At 42.1% G+C, this 24457-nt stretch overlaps 1 protein-coding gene across 2 annotated transcripts in view; it reads left to right on the forward strand.

The window, feature by feature from the left end:
- SNTG1 (syntrophin gamma 1) overlaps positions 1–24457 on the forward strand; it is a 339473-nt gene that overhangs the window by 250376 nt on the left and 64640 nt on the right. For both annotated transcript variants that reach the window (XM_056110271.1, XM_056110281.1), the window contains exons 13-14: positions 12757–12873; positions 14240–14311. In XM_056110271.1, coding sequence (XP_055966246.1) covers positions 12757–12873; positions 14240–14311 — 189 coding nt within the window. The remainder of the gene's footprint in view (positions 1–12756; positions 12874–14239; positions 14312–24457) is intronic.

Consider the following 24457-nt stretch of genomic DNA (forward strand, 5'->3'; position numbering starts at 1 on the left):
ACCCATTATTGTTACTGTTTTTGGCATATGGAATATGCCACAGGGAGCTTGCCAGGCTCTGCCGTATGGGCGGGAGACTCTCAGTAGCTTGCCAGGCTCTCCGAGAGGAATGGAGAATGTACATAAGATAATGCAAGCAAATATGTTAAAACCCAACACGTGTGTGCTGCTTGAGGTACATCAGTGAGCTAGACTATAAGAGTTCGCATCCGGGAGCTTTGTTGTATAGTCCGTGGATCTTGGCTGTTGATGAGATTACATGGGAGGAATTTGTGGATGTGGCTGCCAAGCTACTGGAAAACTGGGGATCTGGGTGGAGAAGGCCCAGCCCTGATCCCAACAGGCTTGGAGATCTCAGCCACGGGTCCCACACACCTGGGTCCCTCTACTGGTTTCTTCATGTGTGAGGCTCGTCCGAGCATGTGGAGAGTGGCTTTGAGCATGGCTGTGACTGAATTTCCTGCCCCTGCCCGAAGCTGTCTTCACCGGGGCCCCTCAGCGGGGTGAGGGTTGAGTTTCCTTCCCCGCCCCAAGCAGAGCCCCTGCAGCCAAAAACCTGATGATCCTATAGACACTTATTCATTACAGCTGTATTTAATGCTTCTATATGTTTCATCCTGTGAGTTGCATGATTTCACTGCATTTGTGTATTTATGTAGGTTTTGTTACTACATGAATGATGGGATGAGAATAATGAGTGATGTGAATGAGAATATGACAAATGTGTACATGAATGAGAATATTTATCTTTATACCTTAACTCTACAAAGATTGCTGTCCATTATATTAATAAAAGGTAAAGGTAAAGGCCCTCCCGTTGATCATCGATTTGCTCGAGCGGGCCCAGTAACGTCTCCATTGGAGACTTTGTTGTTACTGTGTTTGGCATATCAAATATTCTCGGTAGCTTGCCAGGCTCTCCGAGAGGGGCGGAGGAATCGAACTTGAGTCGGCCATGTTGGCCGCTTGTAAGGCGAACGCCCTACCGCTGTGCTATCGCTCCAGCATATTATTAATCATACAAAAATTTATTTTTTCTATCACCAATATGGGTTGGAATGATAGCACAGCGGTAGGGCGTTTTCCTTGCGTGTGGCTGATCTGTGTTCAATTCCTCTGCCCCTCTTGGAGAGCCCAGCAAGCTACTGAGAGTATCTCGTTCATACGGCAAAGCCTGACAAGCTTCCTGTGACGTATTCGATATGCCAAACACAGTAACACCAAGTCTCACAATAGAGACGTTACTGGTGCCCGCTTGAGCAAATCGATGAAAAACGGGAGGACAGTGCTACAGTGCTACCACCAAAGTCCCAGGTTTTCTCCAGCCAGAACCCCAGCTTGCCTCTATGCAGGCACATTTCTTCTTCTCTGTCTCTCTGTCTGTGTCTGTGTCTGTCTGTCTGTCTGTCTCTGTCTCTCTATATCTGTCTCTGTCTCTATCTCTGTCTCCATCTCTATCTCTGTCTCTCTGCCTCTATCTCTGTGTCTGTCTGTCTGTCTGTCTGTCTGTCTGTCTCTCTCTCTCTCTGTCTCTCTCCCTCTCCCTCTGGGTCCCCCTTCCTTTTTCTTGGTCACTGTGGTTTGCAGTACAGGTACTGAAAGGTTATCAGGTGTATCCCTTGACCTCCTTTTATGACTCAGTTCTTTTCCAGACTGACCGTTACCAACTACTGTTGTCACAGTGGTCCCTTATTTTTCCCAGCTATTGTTACCTAATTAATCTTCATGCTTTCTCCCCATCCTTTGGTTTTTCCTATTACTCTTACTATGAGCAATCGTAATGTTGCTATAGCTGAATTTCAGACATTCTTCTCTCCGTTATATCTGCTTTCCCAACCTAGGCTTTCTAGCACTCCAAATTCCACCATCTTCTACTCTAATTAAGTACTGGTCTGTTTTTATCGCCTTAAATTCTAGTTTGTTTGTTTGTTGTATGCCCTTTACTCAGTTTAAGTGTCTTGATCAGTTAATTTTAGCATTCCCTTATACTCCCTTACGTTTAATTGCCCCAGAGTCTCCCTTGGGGGTCAGCTAATTTAAATTAAGTTCAGTTCAAATAAAAACAACATCACTTTTATCCTTGAGCTAAGTACGCTTATCGAAAAAACAAATAGGTATGATTCTCACATGAAATGCATGATTAATGACCCCAGAAAGATGCCCAAAGTTGTTTTCTAATTGTTCTATCTTTACCTTATTCATTATCCCCTTCTCTTTGAAATGAATTTCTGTCTCTTTAAGCTTTCAGTACCACTGTCTACCTCCTCAGTCTCAGAACTGAAATTAGAAATCAGTGGAAAAACAGATCTGTCCCCTCCGAGCGCCTGCGTTGGTTCCCCGCTGTCCTGGGTGGCCTTGCATCGTCCTTGTCACTGTCAAAGAAGCACCCGGCTCCGGCCGTTCTCCCTGTCGCTACCCTGTAGGGATATTTCCTTGTATCCTGAGATTGTTAGGACCACTCCAGGCTTATCTCTTTCTCTTTTTTCTTTTCCTTTCTTTTTTATTTTTACTAGTGAAACACCATGAGGTACAGTTGTAGTCTTACAAATTTTTGCGCTTGGGTTTCCGTTGTACAATGATCGAGTGTCCATCCCTCCACCAGTGCCCATTCTCCACCACCACTAATCCCAGTATCCCCCCATCCCACCCTGCCTCTGTGGCAGGGCATTCTCTTTTGTTCTCTCTCTCCTTTTGGGTGCTGTGGTTTGCAAAAGAGGCATCAAGTGGTAGTCATGTTCTGTCTAGAGTCCACTTTCAGCATGATTCTCCCATCCTGGGGGGGATCCTCCCAATACCCCCCATTTGGTGTTCCTTTCTACATCTGGGCTGCCTTTACCCCTAGAGTGTGAAGCTGGCCTCCAAGCCATGGAGTAATCCTCCTGATATTTATCTCGGCTATTCTTGGGTGTTGGTCTCCTATTTTGTTACTCTATGTTACCCAGATGAACGCAATCTTTCTATGTCTGTCCCTCTCTTTCTAACTCATTTCACTCAGCATGATACTTTCCATATAGTACCACTTGTATGTAAATTTCATGACTTCATCTTTTCTGACAGCTACGTAGTATTCCATTGTGCAGATGTACCAAAGTTTCTTTAGCCGGTCATCTGTTTAAAGCAAACCTTTTCAAAAGCGGTGCTGAGGAACAGGAATGTCGCTCAGTGGCAAAGCATTTGCAAAGCATTTTTTGCTCTGTACCTGAGACCCTAAGTTCAGGATCCAGCACCTCCAGAAGGAGTGAGTAAATAAAAATCAGATGAATGCTTATTCACACCATCGGAGAAATGCATCTGTCACTAACTTTCAAATCCAAGCTTCCCATGCAGGCAGTTCTGTTAGATAAGGAAAATAATAGTGCCAATGAAATATTTTATACTAGTGACAATCACGTAGATCAGAAATACTGAGAACAGGGGCCAGAGATAGTGTGGGGCAGGGGTTCTAAGGGAATTGCCTTGCCCAGGGCAAGCCCTATTTACATCTGCATCAATAAATACAGTCCTGTGGGCACTGCTGGGGTGTTCTCAGAACAGAGCCAGGTATAAGTTGCAACACCATGTCTGACCCCTACACAAACAAAAAGTACCTGTAAGAGTCAGTAATTGTGGGAATGTGGTACGAAAAGCACCTGTTTCACCACTGGGGCTTAGTTGAGAATAATATGAAGATTTCTTAAAAGTCAAAGGAAATTCTGTAGCACTGTAGCACTGTCGTCCTATTGTTCATCCATTAGCTCGAGCGGGCACCAGTACGTCTCCATTGTCAGACTTGCTGTTACTGTTTTTGGCACATCCAATATGCCACAGGGAGCTTGTTAGGCTCTGCCATGCAGGTGGGATATTCTTGGTAGCTTGCTGGGCTCTCCGAGAGGGGAGAAGGGATTGAACCCAGGTCAGCCACATGCAAGACAAAGTCCTACCGCTGTGCTATCGCTTCAGTCCAGAAGTTCCGTAAGACTCTGAAATCACAATTCTTACATCTATCCCAAGAATGCTAATGCATTTTTTAGTACGATGCACACATGCCTATGTTCATTACAGCACTAAGTACAAAATTCAGGATATGAAAACAATCCAAATGTCCAGCAAGAGAAATTGTAGTAAATATGCACATTGTATTATGTGCATGAAATCTTGCCATTTGTTCCAATTTGGGTGTAACTGTTCCACTTGGCGTTCATTTTGCTGCACCTTGGGTGCATTCTGCTAAGTGAAATAAGTCAGAGGGAGAAAAATATATCCAATGATCTCATGGAAAAATATAGAGACAAAATAAAGAAGTAGACAAACTCTATTTCTTTATGGAAGACAAACTCGTGGCCTTTGGCGAAAATTTGAACTTACCAAGTGTGGGGACAGTGGACGGAGGAAGATCTCCGTGAAGGGTCACATTGGGGACATGGGGAAGAGACGTGAGCACTTTCGTGGTGGGGAAGATGCGATTGTTTTCTTCATCAAAACAATGAAAAACAATGAAATAAGCACACTTATAATCTCACCTAAACTACATTTTTTGTAAGCAAAGGAGAAAAAAGAAGAATGACGGCAGATGAGACAAATGCTTGGAAGAGCAGAGGCGAGAATAAGATGGAAAAACATAGTGAGTTGTATACAACTTTTCATTTCAATACCATTTAGTGAGAAAGACCAGAAAAAAAAAACACATGATATACCCATGATGTATTCGATATGCAAAACACAGTAACAACAAAAGTCTCCAATGGAGATGTTACTGGGCCCGCTTGAGCAAATCAATGGACAACGGGAGGACAGTGACAGTGATACCTGCAGTAATAATAACTGCGAAGTTTATCTTACCAGATTAAAAAGTGATGTATTTCTTTTTTATATTAATATCACTTAAGTTATATTTTAAGGGCTGGGGAAAGTCCAGTGTGTAGGGCCCTGCCCCACACAGACTTTCAGGTTCAAACTGGCTGAGTTTCCCCCTTGCAATCTCCGAGTGCAGAGCCAGGAGGAAACCTCGAGCAATGCCTGGCTTGTCCAAGACCAAAACAGTCTCCAGCCCTCGCCTTCCCTGCTATTTAGTTGTGGCACTTGCACCCTCTTGGCCAGAAACAGCATGCAGCGCCAGGCATCATAAGCAACAGAGCAGCCAAGGAACACAGACTGTGCTTCCAGAACCTCTCCAGGTGCATCCGTGGAGAACCGGGCTCAGACTCCTGGTCTTACACTTTGCAAGAAGGGGCTTTCCATACAATACTGTCTCCTGAAATCCCAGGACATGCTTTCAAATCTCTATTTTAGTACAGCAATTTAAGGAAAAAAATGTATTGTAGTACAGCTATTTCTTCAATGCTCTTGAAGGTGTTCCAAGCCGCTCTCTTCCTTCTGTGCAACTCAGGTGCCAGGTCATTCGTCATGTTGACTTCTCGACCTAGGTACACATAACTGTTGCATTCAAAGATGTTCGTCCTGCCTCAAGAGCGTAAAAGAAATAGCTAAGTGTACAATGAACCTCCAGCTCCAGGCACATCTCTTCGATTCCACTGTTCTTCCTGCATTAACATACGCCTCAGAGACCTGAGCCCTACGCAAACAGGATGAGAATGCTATTCAGGTCTCCCACAGAGGAATCAAAAGAGCTATGCTTGGAGTATCACGTTTCACTCAAATGAGAGAAAGAATCCAAAGTTCCGACCTCCGTCGACGATCAAGAATCAGGAATGCTGTCTCCTTTGCCAAGGCGTCAAAAATCAGATGGGCTGGTCACGTAATGAGATTTAGAGACGACCGCTGGATTAGAGCCGTTACCGACTGGATTGCACTTCCACAGGACGTCAAATGGCCGTGTGGCCGCCCACCTACAAGATGATCATACTTCTTCATCAAGAACCTGAATGAGCAGTTTGATGCTTTTCGTGTTCCTAGAACAAGCAGATGCCATTGGGTTACACTAGCACGTGACAGGAACAAATGGAGGTATTACTGGTGCCCGCTCAAGCAAATCTATGAGTAACGGGATGTCGATCAAGTGATCAAGTGATTTTAGTACAAGTGATGTGGCCTGAGATAACACCTGTGGCAAAGAATCTGAGAGGATAGCACTGTGCTACTGGGGCATTTTGAAAATGGATCCTGAACTTGGCAGGAACTTCAAGACTGGCATCAGATGTTTCCTTTGAAATGTGGGCATGTTTTTGGTATTTACCATATTAAAAATAAAATACACATTAAATTGTTAAAAGTTAAAAATAAATGTTCAATGAAACACACAAGACACTGTTCATAAGTGAGAAAAATAAAAACTAAGTAGTAGAACTTCATCTGCAGGAAGTAAGAGAGGAAAGAAAGCTAACCTGATGCTCAAAAATAGAGTACATAAGAAGGTTGCAAAATTTGGGGCTGGAACGATAGCATAGAGGATAAGGCGTTTGCCTTGCACACGGCTGACACGGGTTCAATTTCCAGCATCTCAGATGGTCCCCTGAGCACCACCAGGAGTAATTCCTGAGTGAAGAGCCAGGATTCAGCTCTGTGCATTGCCGGGTGTGACCCAAAAAGCAAAAAAAAAAAAAAAAAAAAAAAAAGGTTGCAAAATTTAATCAAAATGTGCTACCATTCACACCAGATTTATTCTATCTTTTGTACATTTTTACATATCCTTTTGGTACATCTATCGTCCATTATTATAAAATATGTGTTAACTTTATAACGTTTCTTGTCTGAAGTCAACCACTTCTGCTAGTAGTACTACTAAACCAGTTGCTGTGGGAGGCTTTGGCCCCATTCTTTTGTCCGAGGCCTGGAGCCTGGCTCTGTGCTCAGGGGTCCCTAGGGGAGGGGCACAGAGACCCTGCTGAGTCTTTGGGGGTCAATCCAGCCAGCTGCAGCAGGGAAAGTGTGTCCCCAACTGAACTGTCTCCCGGCCACAAACCAATTTATTCTTATAGCAGTTTTTTTAAAAAATAATATTGACCATAATTCCTAAACGGAGTTGAAATTTTTTTGGTATTCCTTATAGAAACAGGGTAAATGCGTTTAAATACTTCTGAGAGAATATTTTGTCTGTTTATCTCAGTTTCAGATGCATCACCCTTAAGTTAGTCAGAAGTCATCTCATGGTGCTAGAAATCCAATATTCGGTAAGGCTGTGCATTTCTGTGGGCAGGGTTTGTTACTAATGACAGAAAACAAAACTATAATTCAAGCATTGTAGTCTTCTAAAGGGAAAAGTGCATCATAAGATAAAAAACGATATATTTCAAAAATTACATCAGTCACTTGTGATTAATCAGTCACTTGTAACAACATAGCAAAAAGACGTTCAGATAATCTATAACTTAAAATGAAATTCATATATGAATCTGTCAGTTTTTATGCAGATGAAGAGTGGCATGGGAAATGCTGTGAATTTAAGTTACTGCACGCGAAAATCACAAAAGCACAATTTTGTTGCTAGTCTGAAAATGAAAAGATGATGCACAGGGGAGAAGCAGAAGGTGATGTAGATAACGCAGCTGTGGTGTTGAATCTCTCCTCGAGGGATGAAGTGGAGATGGGCACTGTGAGGCCCCGGGGAAGGGGCTTCTCTGCTCCCCCATCCCCGTGATCCCACAGATGGTGGGGACAGTGGCAGCTCCTTAGCAAGACAAGGACCGAGAACAGAACGCAGACCATGGGGACAGTGACCACCAGAGGGACAGAGAAAGCAGTCTCAGGAACGGGCCCACAGCCTCCCCCAATGCAGCTGGGCCGTCTATTTCAGACAGAATCACGATCACGAAAACGATCATCCTGTTGTTCGTCTATTGCCTTGAGCAGGCACCAGTAATGTCTCCTTCGTCCTAGCCCTGAGATTCTAAAAAGTGCCACATTCAAGGCTCTTTCAGGTTTAGTAGAATGAGACCCATCATTGTGACTGGTATTTGGCATATTGGGTACGCCACGGGGAGTTTGCCAGACTCTGCCGTGTGGGCAGGTAACATTCGGTAGCCTGCCAGGTTGTCCAAAGTAAGAATGAAGTAATAAGATGTTGCTTCCCGGAGCTGGGTTTTATAGTCTCTGGGTTTCCGCCGTTGATGGGATTACATGGCCCCAGGGGCCAGTTGGTGAGTGTGACCCCTGCCTACTGGAAGATGGAGGATCTGGGTGGAGGATGCTCAGCCCCGATCCGAGCAGGCTTGGAGATCTCAGCCCCGGGACCCGCATGTCTTTGTTCCTCTGCTGGTACCTTCATGCGTGTGGAGAGTGGACTCAGCATGGTTGTGGCTGGTTCTGGAGGTCTTCAGCTGCCGGAGCAGAGTAGTGTCTGAAATAATGGCATAGTAATGACATTAATAGCACTAATAGCACACGACAAACACGTGTCTGTTTTTAAGGTTGATGTTTCCAGAGGTTTCTGGCAAAATCGTACCTGTGTGAGTGACATTATGTGACAACTGCCTAGAGCCTGTGTCTTTCTAATATGTCCCCTCCACATTCAATCCGAGCCCGGCAAGCTACCGAGAGTATTCGATAAGCCAGACACAGTAACAACAAAGTCTCCAATGGAGACGTTACTGGGCCCGCTTGAGCAAATCGACGATCAACGGGAGGGCCTTTACCTTTACCTTTTACTCTTGATGAGGAACCATTATATGGAACCTTCGTGTCATGTCTTGGATTCAAGTTAGTCTTCTGTTTGTTCAATTCCATTTCAGGACCATACCTGGGGATGCTCAGAGCTGTCTTGTGGCTCTGTGCTCAGGGATCACTCCCATTAGAGCTCAGGCACCTGAGTGGCATGCTGGGAATCGAATCCGGGTTGGCCACATGTAAGGAAGGTACCCAGCTCGCTACACTAGAACTCCACCAGCTTGACCTCAACCAGTTTTACAATATGAGAACTCCCTGTATTTTATTTCCATTGTTCTCCCCAGATGCTGGTGTGTGTGTGTGTGGGGGGGAGGATTAGTCCCCAGCAGACTCACCAGTCCCAGGTATTGAGGCCTTTGAGCTCAGGAGTAAGTGGAATGATGTGTTGGCTAACATTGGGTTGTCTTTGCTGGTCCCGCAGGAAGCTTAAGGTTTATTGAGCCACTCCCCCAAAAGTGTAACTGAGGCACAGCCAATTCCATCAGGCACGGATAGTAATTGCTTTTCTCTTTCCTTTGTGTCATTTGTGTGGTTCACTTTTGTTTAGGTACAGGAAGACAGTTTATGCTATGCTAGGTAACATGGGAGTTAATCAACTCCAAAATTATATTTACTCCTGGGCGTCCATATTTACTTGACTTAAATAAGCCTCAGTTGCCCTTAGTTCCTAGCACTCCAAGAGCAGGGCCCTGACGAGGTACTGAATGGACCCAGGACAAGCTGTGAGCTACCCTGGCATTGAAACGGGCCAGGCCAAGTGCCATGATACTTAACTATAAGAGCACAGTCACGGATGGTGTCTCATTACAACCTTGGACCTAATGACATCAGGTCACCTCCAGAGAGGAGGTGGGCATGCTTTCAACTCCAGGTGTAGCGATCAAACAGACTTCTTCAGGGTCTCACAGGAAATTACCTCTCTCCACAACCCAATTCTCACCTGCGATTCCACAGATATTTCTCTGGGTGATTTTATTTTTATGGTCCCTTACAAGACTTCCATTGTGCTAATGTCTCTTTAAGAGAAATCTCAATAAAGTGAATTTCCAGGGGAAATCTCTCTGGAAAACAAGTCCCCAAATGAGCTCTATGTACTCAGAGCTCTGAAACAAGCCCAAAGAAGCAATCTTCATTTTCGGTAGGAGGGCACGTGGCTGATTGTGCGTTTACAAATGAACCTATTGTCATTTTTTTATCAGCTGAAGAAAACCATCTCCTTTGCCTTTTGCCAGCTGCTTCCCTGCAAACCACTGCTGAGCCAGCAATTACTGTAACAGCACAGAGCCAAGTCACAGAGTGGGGGGACCGGGCAATTACCCTGATTTGTCATCACAAAGGGTTGGCTATAAAAGCTGCTTGCAAGACACAGAAATTAAGCAGCTTGGCACCACGCCAGGGTCTTGTGCAGACTAGCAATCAGAAAAGAAAAAGACACCAATGTCAGCACAGAGAGCAGGTAGATTGGACAGCAGGAACCAAGGTTGTTAGGGGGAAATAGAATAGTTCCTTCCGGCCACATAGGCAAGTGTGATCCAAAATACATTCTTCATCTTCAATTAGCTTTTCTCTGCAAATGAAGATGGTTTGAGGCCATCCGGATGCAAGATTAAATAATAAAAATTTAAATGAAGATTTTCTTTCTTTTGCTAAGATCTGTCTATGGGTCTTTTTGCACGTGGCGATAACATTTGCAGATGCTTAGTGATTTGAACCCTTCCCTGCTTCCTTAGGGATTTATTTGTTCCCCTGTTATATGCATTGGGAAATAGCAGCGAACTAACTACACGCTGCAGTCAAGTTAGTAAGAATTCCCTGGAGAAGAATAAAAGAGATAACAGAAAAAATAAGTAAAATATATTTTTGAATGTAAAATCTCAAGGGAGATGAAAATCATCAAATAGGGAAGGGAAGATAAGACGATTGTGTGTATCGGGTGTTGTACAGATCGATAAAAATAATTGACCTCGGTCAGAAAAGATGCAAGTGCTCTGGGTCCACATACACAGGGCAAAGAACTCATTTAAGGCTGTTTCCTTGTTGATGTTTCGTTCTATGAATCTGTGCATTGATAAAAATAGGGCGTTAATATTTCTCACTGTGTGTTGCTTCCTGTGTATATTTCCTTGTCTACTAGTAGCTGCTTCATAAACTTTGCTTCTTAATTTGATGTAAATACATTAAAAAGATTCAAATCATCTTAATATGTAGATCCTTGAACCAGCAGTTAATGCCATTCCTATCCCTTACCACTCTCTTAAACTTTAATATTATCGGGTCAGATACAAGTTTGCCTATGCCAACTCCTATTAGCGTACCACTAGCTTGCATGATTTTTTTCCTCAGATGTTCACTGAGCCTGTGTTTATCATTACAGAATGTATGTGTATATATACATATATGTTATAAAACAACCTTGGCACCAGATAAAATCAGCATTAAAAAGTAAATTCTAATTGTTTCAACTGAACGGTTGCTTCCTGTTGGCTACTAGGCTGGCATTGACTGTGCAGGGAGGAGAAAATTGTTTGGACACTTGTTAATTCACGTTTCTATAGGAGGCATTTTGTAGCAATTGTAGCATGGTTAAATATTAAATTTAACTTGACTCATTTCTGTCTAATGGTGACCTGCTAGTCATAAAATATCTCATACAAAGCGGGGGAATGCAGAATGTTAAAAAAAATTTAAAAAAACAATACAATCAAAGTAAGATATGTAATGAATGGGTTGAAGCCATAGCCCAGCGGTAGGGCATTTGTCTTGCATGCAGTCAACCTGGGTGACCCGGGTTCGATTCCTCTGCTCCTCTCGGAGAGCCCGGCAAGCTACCGAGAGTATCCCACCCGCTCGGCAGAGCCTTGCAAGCTCCCTGTGGCATATTCGATATGCCAAAAACAGTAACAAGTCTCACAATGGAGACATTACTGGGCCTGCTCAAGCAAATTGATGAATAATGGGAGGACAGTGCTACAGTGCTAATTTTAGATATGCCTACTACACAGGTTTTCATTAGATAACCAAAATGGCATAGGGATAAATATCAGAATGTAATATTTATTTGATAAAAATGTATGCATTTTATCTGCAATAAACTTTCAAATGATTAAAAGAAAAATGACTTATCTCTCAAATTTCCTGAAAAGTCTTAGAAATTGAAAATTGATATACTATATAGCACAGCAGGTAGGGCGTCTGCCTTGCACGCAGTCAACATGGCCGACCCGAGTTCGATTCCTCCACCCCTCTCGGAGAGCCCGGCAAGCTACCGAGAGTATTCGATATGCCAGACACAGTAACAACAAAGTCTCCAATGGAGACGTTACTGGGCCCGCTCGAGCAAATCGACGATCAACGGGAGGGCCTTTACCTTATACTATATTTTAAAAGGAGATACAGTAAGCCACATGAGTATTAAATAAGTTACTTCTCTTTAACTTATCTTCTTTATCTACTTAAATTTCAGAGTCTAGGCACACAGCCCTATTTACCAAAATTTCATTAATAGGGCGCTCAATGAGCTGAGTCATTGAGTTTTCTTACTAAAAAGATATAGAGATGTTAGAGCGTGAGAGAAATCACTGGATCTAAGTTTAATTACATCAGCACTGGATGAATGGAAATGTCACTTGCTAGTAGCAAGTTTTGCATCCCAAGAAGCTCGGGGTCTGGGTGAGCTCCATGCCCGAGGTGCAGTGCCTGAGACGGGGTGTTTCTTGGACACTCCACAGTTATTTAGGACCAATTCAACTACGTTTGGTGGTATCCAAGGTGTTTTCATTACTGGGAATCGAACTGGGGACCTCTGAACTGTCTCCTAGATGCAAAACATAGATCCTTAAAGTAAGTTCCCATTCTGGGCCGCAGAGACCCTAGGGCAGGTAAGGCGCTTGCCTTGTATGTGACCTACTCAGGTTGAATCCCCCGAGCACCGCTGGGTGTGGCCCAAACACCCACACAAAGCAAAAGAAAAGAATGGCGAAACTCAGGTTCATTTAATGATGGGAAATCCAGTTAAGGATTTGGGGCAGCAATTTGCTTGCTAATTTTATGGGAATGAAAACAGTACATAAGATATGAAAAATTTCCATGAGACATCTGAAATGAGATTCTTCGACAATCCATTCTATTCACCCTTTTTAAACTTTGTGTTGTTCGCAGATAGTCTACATGGGCTGGTGCGAGAGCCGGGAGCAAGATTCCCTTCAGGATCGGCTATATTCACCCACGTTTCTAGCCCTGAGGGGCTCCTGCCTTTACAAATTCTTAGCACCTCCAGTAAGTACTTCTGTTGGACATTTTGAAATGCTTTCTCCATGTTGTAACGCCACAGTTACATCAGCCTGTACGAATAATAGCATAGAGCCCAGTGAGCAGGACTCATGCCTTGCTCGCCACTGCCCTGGGTTGGATCCCCACACTCCATATGGAATCCCAGTCATCCCTGAGCACTAGGAGTCAGCCCTGAGCACAGTTTGAGTGTGCCTCCTCCCAGAACATTAGCAATGCATATTTAAATATGACGTAGACATGATGGAATGTCCAAGTGTTTTTAACACATTATATTAAATTTAAATTGTCAAGGCAAGAGCAAAGTAAAGAAAATCTTGAATTCTTACTGTAGAAATGAGGTTCCCAGAGAGAGATGGAAAATCGGAGTAAAGGATGATGGAAGTTCAGCATACACTCCTGCTAAAGTCAACGCAGTGATATGAACAATGCAGCCTCGATTTTATGTTTTAAATAAAAACATTTAATTTATAATATATAAAAATATTGAAAGCATTTTTGTTTAGAATCTCATAACTACATATTTATATTTACAGCAAAAGTCTGTCAAATCAAATCAAAAGATGTTTTAATAACGTGGTATAGTTTTTTTCTAGTTGTTGGACTATAATATCTATGTACATTCCCATTAGACCCAAGATCTTGCCTTTTGAAATATGCACTTTATTTAACGCTGGTTTTTCAATGAAAGTTCACTGAAAGCAAGCAGCGAAGTCAGGCAATCTGCCAGTAGTTATAATAATACGAAGGTCTAGGAACTATGAAGTTCGACTAGCTGCTCTCCTGAATGTCTGTATCTGTATAAAATTTAAACCTGCAGATGACCTATGAAGCATTAACATTTATACATTCCACTATATTCCCACTCTGAGCATTTTGATAGGCTAGATCAATAGATGTTTCAAACAAATGTAAATAAAACAAGTGCATTATAGTGCTTGATATTCCTCAATGCCATAGGTGTTCTGATCTTGGAATGACTTCATGATATGAAGTGAATATTTTTAGAAATTAATGCTAGCATTGCTTTCTGGCTTTGTACTTTGTATATAACTACTTATAAACTGCAAAAATACAGGTATATTTATACTTAGTCCTTAAGTGTAAAGAATACATACATAATTGATAGAAAAAGTGTGCAAATGGAAATTGTTCCGTAAAATGCCAAACCTTTGTCAAAAGCAGAACAATGGAAATAAGACATCATAAACCTTTAACTAAACCTCAAGACCAAAAGAATATATAGTTCTTACACCAAAATTTCACTTACAGACAGATATGTAATTAAAGTAAAAAAAACAAATTAGGGAACATATTTATGAAATAAATAAAATAATATTTTTTATTGTTAAAGGTTACAACCTGGGACTGGACCCGAGCAGAGAAAACCTTTTCAGTTTATGAGATTATGTGCAAGATTCTCAAGGTATGAAAAATATGCAGTGATAATTTTCCATTTTTATCAAAAAAGTAGTTACAATCACTGGTTCTAGGTTTATGAGTAGCTTACAAAAGAAAATGATGTTTGAATATAAAGGAAGCCATAAGATAAAGAAAACTGTTATGTATGTATAATTCTACAAACATGCAGAGAAATTCATGAAAACCAATCTATTTGTAAATGTCTCAAAAAAGGTTCTACATGGAGCTGGAAATATGGTACAGCAAGTAAGGTGCTTGCCTTACATATGTCCAAACCAGGTTCAATTTTCAGCATTTTGTATGGTTCCCAGCGCTTGCCAGGAATGATCCCGGAACACCAAACAAGGCATAATCCCTAAGCATCACCGGCTGTGTCAAAAGTTAAAGAAAAAAAAAAGGAAAAACATATATTTGTGTATGTAAAACTTAAAAAAGTTTCTACAGTACTTTAATTTGGGAATTGTAAGTGGGTTGAACTTGGTAGGAGTCCATTAAAGACGTGGGAGGAAGCTCAACTAGAAACAGTGAACACAAATTTCCTTTGTCATCATAGGGTGTTGTCTGTTTTTCAAAACAACCAAAGAGAAAGATTCAGTAGAAATTATAACTATGAAATTTATAAAATAATAGTCAGATGCTTAGATGTGCAACATAAGAATCTGTATATTAGACTATCTCTAAGTATGGAAAATACCATATTGTTTTATAAAATATTAGTCATTAGAAATTATATAACATTCCAAAATATTTCTGTAAAAAAATAAAAATTAAAAAATATTCCTATAGCCACTATTCAGAATGACATAGGAATGGCTTATAAAACCTAAATAACAATATAAATTCATTTCTCACTCAGCACTTGAAAACAATGTACATTTATAATCAAATCTTGATATATTCAAATTTTGATAATCTTTGTTTAACCAAAGATAATTGTGATTTCTGTAATTTATGCAAATTAATTACTTTCCATTTTTATTCTAGTGAGTCTAGTTAAAGACTCAGGGGGAAAAATGTTGGAATATTTATAATGTAATAAAATCTATCTAAAGTAGCTCAAGACAGACACAAAAGATCTATGATTATCTCTCCCTATTACACAGCGCAGTAATCCTAGATTAAAGCTAACATTTACTATCACGCAAGATTTAAGAACAAAGATTACTCACCACTGCATGCAGCTTGCATTCTATTACTTGCCTCGCTGTGAATAACAAATATGATATATTTGAACATGGTACTAGAAAAGAAGGGCTGGGTCACCTCATAGATGTTACAGTCATTAAAGACCATTCTCATCTTTGTTTAAAAGTAATTAGCAAGGTAGCTAATTGGCTTCCCAATTAAACTTTTTATCAAAGATTATAGAAAAGAAAGGACAAATGAAAGAATAAAAAGAACAAGAGAGGAGGAAGGAAAAAATGAAGAGAGGGAGGGAGGGAGGGAGGAAGGAAGGAAGGAAGGAAGGAAGGAAGGAAGGAAGGAAGGAAGGAGGGAGGGAGGGAGGGAGGGAGGGAGGGAGGGAGGGAAGGAAGGAAGGAAGGAAGGAAGGAAGGAAGGAAGGAGAAGGAGGGAGGGAGGAAGGAAGGAAGGAGGGAGGGAGGGAGGAAAGGAGGGAGAGAGGGAGGGAGGAAGGGAGGGAGGGAGAGAAGTTCAACTATCAGTAGTTTCATTTGATCAGTTTTGTCCATACATTAGTACATTATTTTCATCTTAGTGGCCAAGCTAGTATTTCTGTATTATTAAGATTTAAAATTTGTCCTAATGATTTTTCAAATAGCTACAATGATCTTTATGATTCCCTTTAAAAACAGGTATGCTAAGTCAGAAAGTGAAGTTTATCATGACACACTAAAAGGAAAATTTTAAAGAAGAGATAAAATTATTTGTCTACATATAAACAATATTTCACAGACAATTATCTACTAAATTAGGAGCATGTGGTTTGTAGTACACGATTTTACATAAAATTCATCTTGATTTATTTATATCCAAACATTTTTAAAGTACTATCGAATTTAAAAAGCTTCTATATTATCTTTTGACCATTTTTATTTAGCTAATTGTGGTATTTAGATATTTCCATGATTTTTTTAATTTTTTATATATATCATAGGAATATATATATATCTTTTTTTTTTATTGAATCACTGTGGGAAAGGTTACAAAGCTTTCAGGTTTATGTCTCAGTCATGCAAATATCAAACACATTTCCCTTTACCAATACTTATTTTTTACCATGAAGAACCCCAATAAACCCCCACCCCCCACCCCTCCCCGTCCCTGTGAGGCAGATGAATTCTAGTTAACACTCTATCTGCTTTGATTAGATTCATTGTTTCAATAAAAGATTCACCACTATTATTTAGAGTTTACCCCCCCCCCCAAATCAGACATGCTGAAAAAGCATTGTGAAGTGATTTGCTTTCTACAGCTGGGTTCAAGAATTAAATGTTGGTTTTGGATTTCTGCTCTTTTACCTATTGACCCTGGAAGTATTTCTACTGAAAGTCAGATAGTTAAGAAATTGGTTTCTGTGTTCTGGAGTCCTGGCCGTGCTGGAGAGCCGCTCGCGGGGGGCAACCGGTGGCCTCGGTAGGGCGTGAAGGGTGGAGCGAAACGCCCCCCTTCCCATGAGGTTTTAGTCGCCCCCACACTCCCGGCTCATACCTGCTGTCCACAAGGCTCCCATGTGGCCGCCATCTTTCTTTCCAGAGAGGAGAGGGCGAATGGGGCAACACCCTTTCCCCTCCGGCAGACTTGATGGCCTGGATCAATGCATAGTCCGTTCACTTTTCTGCTCCAAGCTGCTGGGTTCTGCATTAAGTCCTTGTGCTTCTGGGGCCGTGGCTGTGCTGGAGAGCCGCTCGTGGGGGGTGACTGGTGACCTCGGTAGGGCGTGAAGGACGGACCGGAACGCCCCCCGACCCATGAGGTTTTAGTCACCCCCACTCCCCCGGCTCATACCTGCTGTCCACAAGGCTCCCATGTGGCCGCCATCTTTCTTTCCAGAGAGGAGAGGGCGAATGGGGCAACACCCTTTCCCCTCCGGCAGACTTGATGGCCTGGATCAATGCATAGTCCGTTCACTTTTCTGCTCCAAGCTGCTGGGTTCTGCATTAAGTCCTTGTGCTTCTGGGGCCGTGGCTGTGCTGGAGAGCCGCTCGTGGGGGGTGACTGGTGACCTCGGTAGGGCGTGAAGGACGGACCGGAACGCCCCCCTTCCCATGAGGTTTTAGTCGCCCCCACACCCCTGGCTCATACCTGCTGTCCACAAGGCTCCCATGTGGCCGCCATCTTTCTTTCCAGAGGGAGGAGGGCGGAAGGGAGCAACACCCTTTCCCCTCTGGGCAGAAATGATTGCCTGGATTAACGCATAGTCCTTTCACTTTTCTGCTCCAAGCTGCTGGGTTCTGCATTAAGCCCTTGTGCTTCTGGGGCTGTGGCCGTGCTGGAGAGCTGCTCGTGGGGGGCAACTGGTGACCTCAGTAGGGCGTGAAGGACGGACCGGAACGCCCCCCTTCCCATGAGGTTTTAGTCGCCCCCACACTCCCGGCTCATACCTGCTGTCCACAAGGCTCCCATGTGGCCGCCATCTTTCTTTCCAGAGAGGAGAGGGCGAATGGGGCAACACCCTTTCCCCTCCGGCAGACTTGATGGCCTGGATCAATGCATAGTCCGTTCACTTTTCTGCTCCAAGCTGCTGGGTTCTGCATTAAGTCCTTGTGCTTCTGGGGCCGTGGCCGTGCTGGAGAGCCGCTCGTGGGGGGCAACTGGTGACCTCGGTAGGGCGTGAAGGACGGACCAGAACGCCCCCCTTCCCATGAGGTTTTAGTCGCCCCCACACCCCCGGCTCATACCTGCTGTCCACAAGGCTCCCATGCGGCCGCCATCCTTCTTTCCAGAGAAGAGAGGGCGAATGGGGCAACACCCTTTCCCCTCCGGCAGACTTGATGGCCTGGATTAACGCATAGTCCGTTCACTTTTCTGCTCCAAGCTGCTGGGTTCTGCATTAAGTCCTTGTGCTTCTGGGGCCGTGGCTGTGCTGGGGAGCCGCTCGTGGGGGGCAACTGGTGACCTCGGTAGGGCGTGAAGGACGGACCAGAACGCCCCTCTTCCCATGAGGTTTTAGTCGCCCCCACACCCCCGGCTCATACCTGCTGTCCACAAGGCTCCCATGTGGCCGCCATCTTTCTTTCCAGAGGGAGGAGGGCGGAAGGGAGCAACACCCTTTCCCCTCTGGGCAGAAATGATTGCCTGGATTAACGCATAGTCCTTTCACTTTTCTGCTCCAAGCTGCTGGGTTCTGCATTAAGCCCTTGTGCTTCTGGGGCTGTGGATATATCTTTTATATAACAGATTTCTTGTTGATATTTTCTATAAATAGGTAGTTTTCTTTCTACTACTTGCTAAATGAATGGGGGAAAAGACAGAAAAATCATTGCTCTTACTAAATTTGCCTTTCTTAGGGCTAATATAGAGAGTAATTAGAAAGATTAAGTAAAATGAAAGACTATAATTCAGAACTAAATTTTGCCACATCTCAGTAACATCCTTTAATATAAATTCTGATATGGAAATCTTGGGTGTGAAGTATTTAAATGTGCTCAAAATGTCATATTTACATGTTCAGATTGAATGTAAATAAAATCGTACCAGTTAATACAGTTACACAGATCTGAGAGAACTCATATATTTAAACATTACCTAAATCATAATCAGAAAGTCTTCTTTTTTTGTACATTAAGAAATCTTTCTGTAAATCTATCTGCTGCTTTGGGTGATTTTCAGATGTTTTTTAAACATGGAGATAAATATTTCAGATACAGACTAAAATATTAATCTAGTCTTGGTTGTTAAATGAAATAAAAGTTTCTGGCAAATGATTCCTTAGTATTCTATGTATTATTCAAAACTATATAAAACATGTTATTTGACAATATTGACGGTTTGATTCATTCTTTTCCACGTTGAATACCTTTGATTAATTTTTCTTGCATAATTTCTAAGCTTGGATATCTAGAATTATGTTGAAAAGCATTGATGAGTAAGCATAAATTCCTTGTTCCTTATTTTAGAAGAAAGACTAATTTTTTCAGTACTGTGTGTATTAGCTGTGGATATCTTACATGTTCCTTACTAGATTAAACTAAGTTCCCCATTTTTGTTGAGAGTTTTTACCATAAATAGATGCTGAATTTTGTCAAAATATTTATTACATTTGACAGTATAGCATATAATTTTATCTTTAACTTTGTTGATGTAATGTTGAACATATACTTAACCATCTTTGAATAATGGAATCACTGGAATGATTTTTGCATGACTATTATTTATTATTCTGTTCATTTGTTGTTGAATTTAGTTCTATATGTGTTCATTAAGGATAGTGAGCTAAAATTTTCTTTATCTTTTTCTGTTTTTCTTTTTCTCTTTCTGCTTTTGATATCATTCTAGTTGGGTTTCAGAGAAACACTCAGATTTCTGAAGAAATTGAGAAGTATACTTAAGTAGTTCATTATTTAAGGTTTGAGAAAATACATTAGTAAACTCACTTGAATTCTTTATTTTTTTGAGGAATGAAAGAAGTGACTATAGTTTCAAATTTTGTACTTCTAACTAGTCTATTCTGGTTTTCATTTTCCCTTGATTTAGACTTGGGACCTTATATCATTGTAAAAATGTATATATTCCTTTTAGGTTTTACAATTTAGTGGCATAAATTTATTCTTAGTGATATCTTATGAACCTACATGTCTATATGGTATCTGTTCATTTATGCTCTGATTGATTGAAGTGTTCCTCCTTTTCTGTGAGGTTAATTTTGGATATTCCAACATTATTCATTCTCCCAACAAACCAGTATTTATTTGCATTGGTATTTAGTTTTGCTTTAATTTTCTATATCAATTATTTTTCATCTCAGTTTAAATATTTTCTGTATTCTATTTAATTAGTTTCATTTTTAAATTTTTTAAATTTCTTATTATTGAGTCACTCTGAGGTACAATTACAGAGCTTTTATGTTTGGGTTACAATCACACAATGATCGAACACCCATCCGTCCACCAGTGCACATTCTCTACCACCAATGTCCCCAGTATCCCCCCTTTCCAACCCTCCCCCTGCCTCCATGGCAGACAATTTCCCCCATACTCTCTCTCTACTTTGGGGCATTATGGTTTGCAACACAGATACCCAGAGGCCATCACGTTTGGTCCTTTATCTGCTTTCAGCACACATCTCCCATCCCGAGCGATCCCTCCAACCACCATTGACTTAGTGATCCCTTCTCCAACCCAGCTGCCTTCTCCCCCAGCTCGTGAGGCAGCTGCCAACTATGGGGCAATATTCCTGGTCCTTGTGTCTACTGTCTGTGGACGTCAGTCTCATATTATGTTATTTTATATTCCACAAATGAATCAGGTCCTTCTATGTCTGTCCCTCTCTTTCTGCATTAGGTTCATTTTTCATTCTTTATTTTCTAAAGATCTTAGTCTTAATTGTTTATTTGAGCCCTTTGAAGTTTGTGTTGCTATGTGTTCCCTAGCCTCCAGTTCTTCATTTGAAATTCTCCATTTGTTCTCCTAACTCATATCTCCTTTATCTCGTGTTTCTGTGAATATTTTGTTATTGTGTTTCTTGGGTTGCCTCTTCACCAAATATTCATTACTGTGTTGCTCTTTTCCCAAAAATTTGAGTATTTTTTGTCAAATGAGAGGGAGACAGACAGACAGACAGAGACAGAGACACAGAGACAGAGACAGAGACACAGAGACAGATACACAGAGACAGAGACAGAGAGAGATGCTCAAGAGAGAACAGGGGCTTTTCCGGAGGTGGGGTTAAGCCTGTGTGTCATGATTTTAAGAACACTCACTTCTGTCCAGGCTGCGGTCTGTCCCTGTGCAGCCCTGTGCCCTGAAGATCATATGCCCATTCTTGGGGAAGTGGAGAGTGTGTCCGTGTGCTCATGAGAGGGGATAAGGTTGTCTTAGCCCTGTCCTCAGCTACTTTGGGCCGAACGGTGAAACCTCACAGAGGTACAGTTTTAATGACTTTTCGGATTATCCCCAGTATTTGTCACCACTTTCTCCCTCCACTTCCACTGCAATATTTCCAACTCCAGGAGTGGATGGTCCAAAAGGCTTCACTTCTGGAGTGAAGCTTTGTTTCTTAAGTAACTTCCTGCTAAAAAAATAAAAATTAAAAAAGGGCATGAGACAATTAGGGACTATTCCCTCCCTTTTCTCTGGCAGTCTTAGAGGGAGAGCAGTTCGGAGATGGATGTTCAAGCACTCTTTGGAATTCTTCTACTCTGAGGAGACAAATTGGGTGACCATAACAGAGGCATCTATTGAAGTATTGTAAGAGTGGCCCAAGAAGGAGCAGATAGTATGGTGAATACGGTACTTGCCTTACTCAGAGCTCACCCAGGTTTGATCCTGGCACCTTGGCACCTGAGCACTGTCAGAGGACGGATTCTTTGAGACAGGAGGAAGCCCTGAGAACATCCGGGTTGGCCCAGAAACTAAAAGGAAAATGGAAGAAATCCAGGCATCACCCCAGCCCCAAATGCAGTCCCTTCTATGGAAGTATAAGCAGAACTGGGGTCTAAGTGTCAGAGTGTCCAGGCGAGGTCACTACAGATAGAACTTACTGGAGAGTTAGGAGACATGCTTTGGGCCCTTGTAATCTGAGGATCCGTGTTCTCCGTTAGTTGGAGTCTCTCCCCACTGGTGAGAGCTGCCCGGGTCTGAGTTCCCATGCCCCCGGGTGGGGAGTCTATTTCTTCTTTGTTCTAGTACGATTAGGCCCAGCTTAGGACCCCAGGAAACGTGCTGGCCCCCTCCCTGCCCTCCATGGCCACTGTCGCAATATCACTGTCTCACTGTCATCCCGTTGTTCATCAATTTGCTCAAGTGGGTGCCAGTAATGGCTCCATTCACCCCAGCCCTGAGATTTTAGCAGCTCCTCCTTAAGCGTCCTTCCCAATGGGCCATATTGGAGGCTCTTTCAGGGTCAGGGGAATGAGACCAATTATTGTTACTGTTATTGTTACTGTTGCAATCACCGAATTTTATTTTTAATTTTATTAATTTTGGTTTGGGGGTAACACCTAGTGGGGTCCAGCATTTACTCATGACCTCCTGGCCCTGTGCTCAGGGATCACTCCTGGCAGTGCTCAGGGGGCGAGAAGACACAGAAATGTTAGCCTATCGCACAGATAGGCCCGAACTTGAGAGCAAAGCCAAGTCAAAGCTCAGAATTCTGCCTTTGCTTAGACTTGCTGCAATAAATAACCGTGGCCAGACAGACTTATGAACTGCATTGACAGTCCGTCATAATGAAACCCAATTACTGTATGTTCAAACCAAATTAAGTAACATCGAGTGAAAAATCATTTTTATTTGGTTTGTCTCCTACAATTGCTTCTCTGGGGAAATACTGTCAAATTAAAAAAAAAGTCATAGTCATCTGATCAAAAAATAGGCATATTATAGTTAATAAAATTATCATTGGGAAACAAATACAATAAATTCCAACTAATGTATCCATTGTAGGCATTAGGATGCATTTATTAAATCTTGCTGCAAAACAAAAAGCTCCCATTGGATGGATGAATACCTGTGTATTTTGTGTTTTCATAAACGCAGATATTTGAAGTGTGTATGTGAGTGTGTGGAGATGTTTTGGGTTCTGGGACACAGGCTTCCTTGTACATGGCCCCAGGTTCTATTCCGGAACTATGCGGCACTGATAGCACCACTGCCCCCAACATCTGGGCCTCCTTATCTTGCCCTGCATGAACAGTCTAATCGGAGGAGCCAGGGAACAGTGGGTTGCCGCAGGAGCCCTGAGCTTTGTTTGGGAAACATCAAAGTAATAATAAAAAAAAGGATTATATGCCATATTTATCAATGAAGAAATATTGGCAGATATTAGCACTGTAGCACTGTCCTCCCATTGTTCATCAATTTGCTCGCACGGGCCCAGTAACGTCTTCATCGTGAGACTTGTTATTACTGTATTTCGCATATGGCATATCAAGTGCGTCACGGATAGCTTGCTAGGCTTTGCCATGCGGGCGAGATACTCTCGGTAGCTTGTGGGGCTCTTTGAGAGGGGCGGAGGAATTGAACCCGGGTTAGCCAGGTTGGCCGTGTGCAATGCAAACTCCCTACTCACTGTGCTATTACTCCAGCCCATACTTAACATAATAGGGAGTTTGGTTGGTTGGTTGGTTGGTTGGTTGGTTGGTTGGGTTTGGGTTTTGGACTCTACCTGTGGGTGCTGTCACCGTTCTACTCTGCACTCTCTGAGAGCACTCCTGGTGGGTGCCAGGGATCTACAGGGGGGAGTGATCAATAGCCTGGTAGGCCTCGTGCGAGGTGAATGTCCTACCCTCTTTACTGCCACTCTGGCCCAGAAAAGGATTTTTCAAATCTCAGGAATAGAAAAGGAGGGACCAGAGCTACTGCGCAGAGTGCGGGTGGCTTGCCTTGGGTGTGGCCTACCCACCTTTGATCCCCGACTGGTCAGCTGAGTCTCGCCAGAAGTGATCTCTAAGCACAGAGCCAGAAGGAAGGCTCTAGCCTGGCAGAGTGTGGTCTAAGAAATACAAAGAATAGAAAAAGATAATACACAAAATGCATGAGTGACATGTTTGTTATATAAAAAAATAACATTAATGTTATAGCATCTAAAGTACTTTATTGTTAACACCATTTGCTCAATAAATTTTGTTCCTATCTATACAAATCTGCTTTATATATTATTTATAATATACATTTGTCTCTATACTTATTGATAACACACAACCTGCATTTCATTTAACATAAATATGTAAACTCTATGCTACTTTAGTATGTGAAAGCAAATTCATATTGAAATGTCTTGATGGTTGTGCTATTAAGTAAAAATAATTAAGGAGACTCCAAAGGCACTCCGAATGATATGTCATGGAAATTCACTCCTTAGTTATCCTCAGTGAATTGCCAGTTGCATGGCTTTAAATGTCATTTTAATGCTAATTATTACACTTTAAGTTCTTAGTATGCTTTCAAATGAATGTATTTACTGCTTTCTGGATGATGCCATGTGGATATCATTTTTTCTCATACATGTTTTAATTGAAGAAATTTTTCAT

Source organism: Sorex fumeus, unplaced genomic scaffold (genome assembly GCF_029834395.1).
Source record: "Sorex fumeus unplaced genomic scaffold, SorFum_2.1 ptg000002l, whole genome shotgun sequence".
NCBI lineage: Eukaryota > Metazoa > Chordata > Mammalia > Eulipotyphla > Soricidae > Sorex > Sorex fumeus.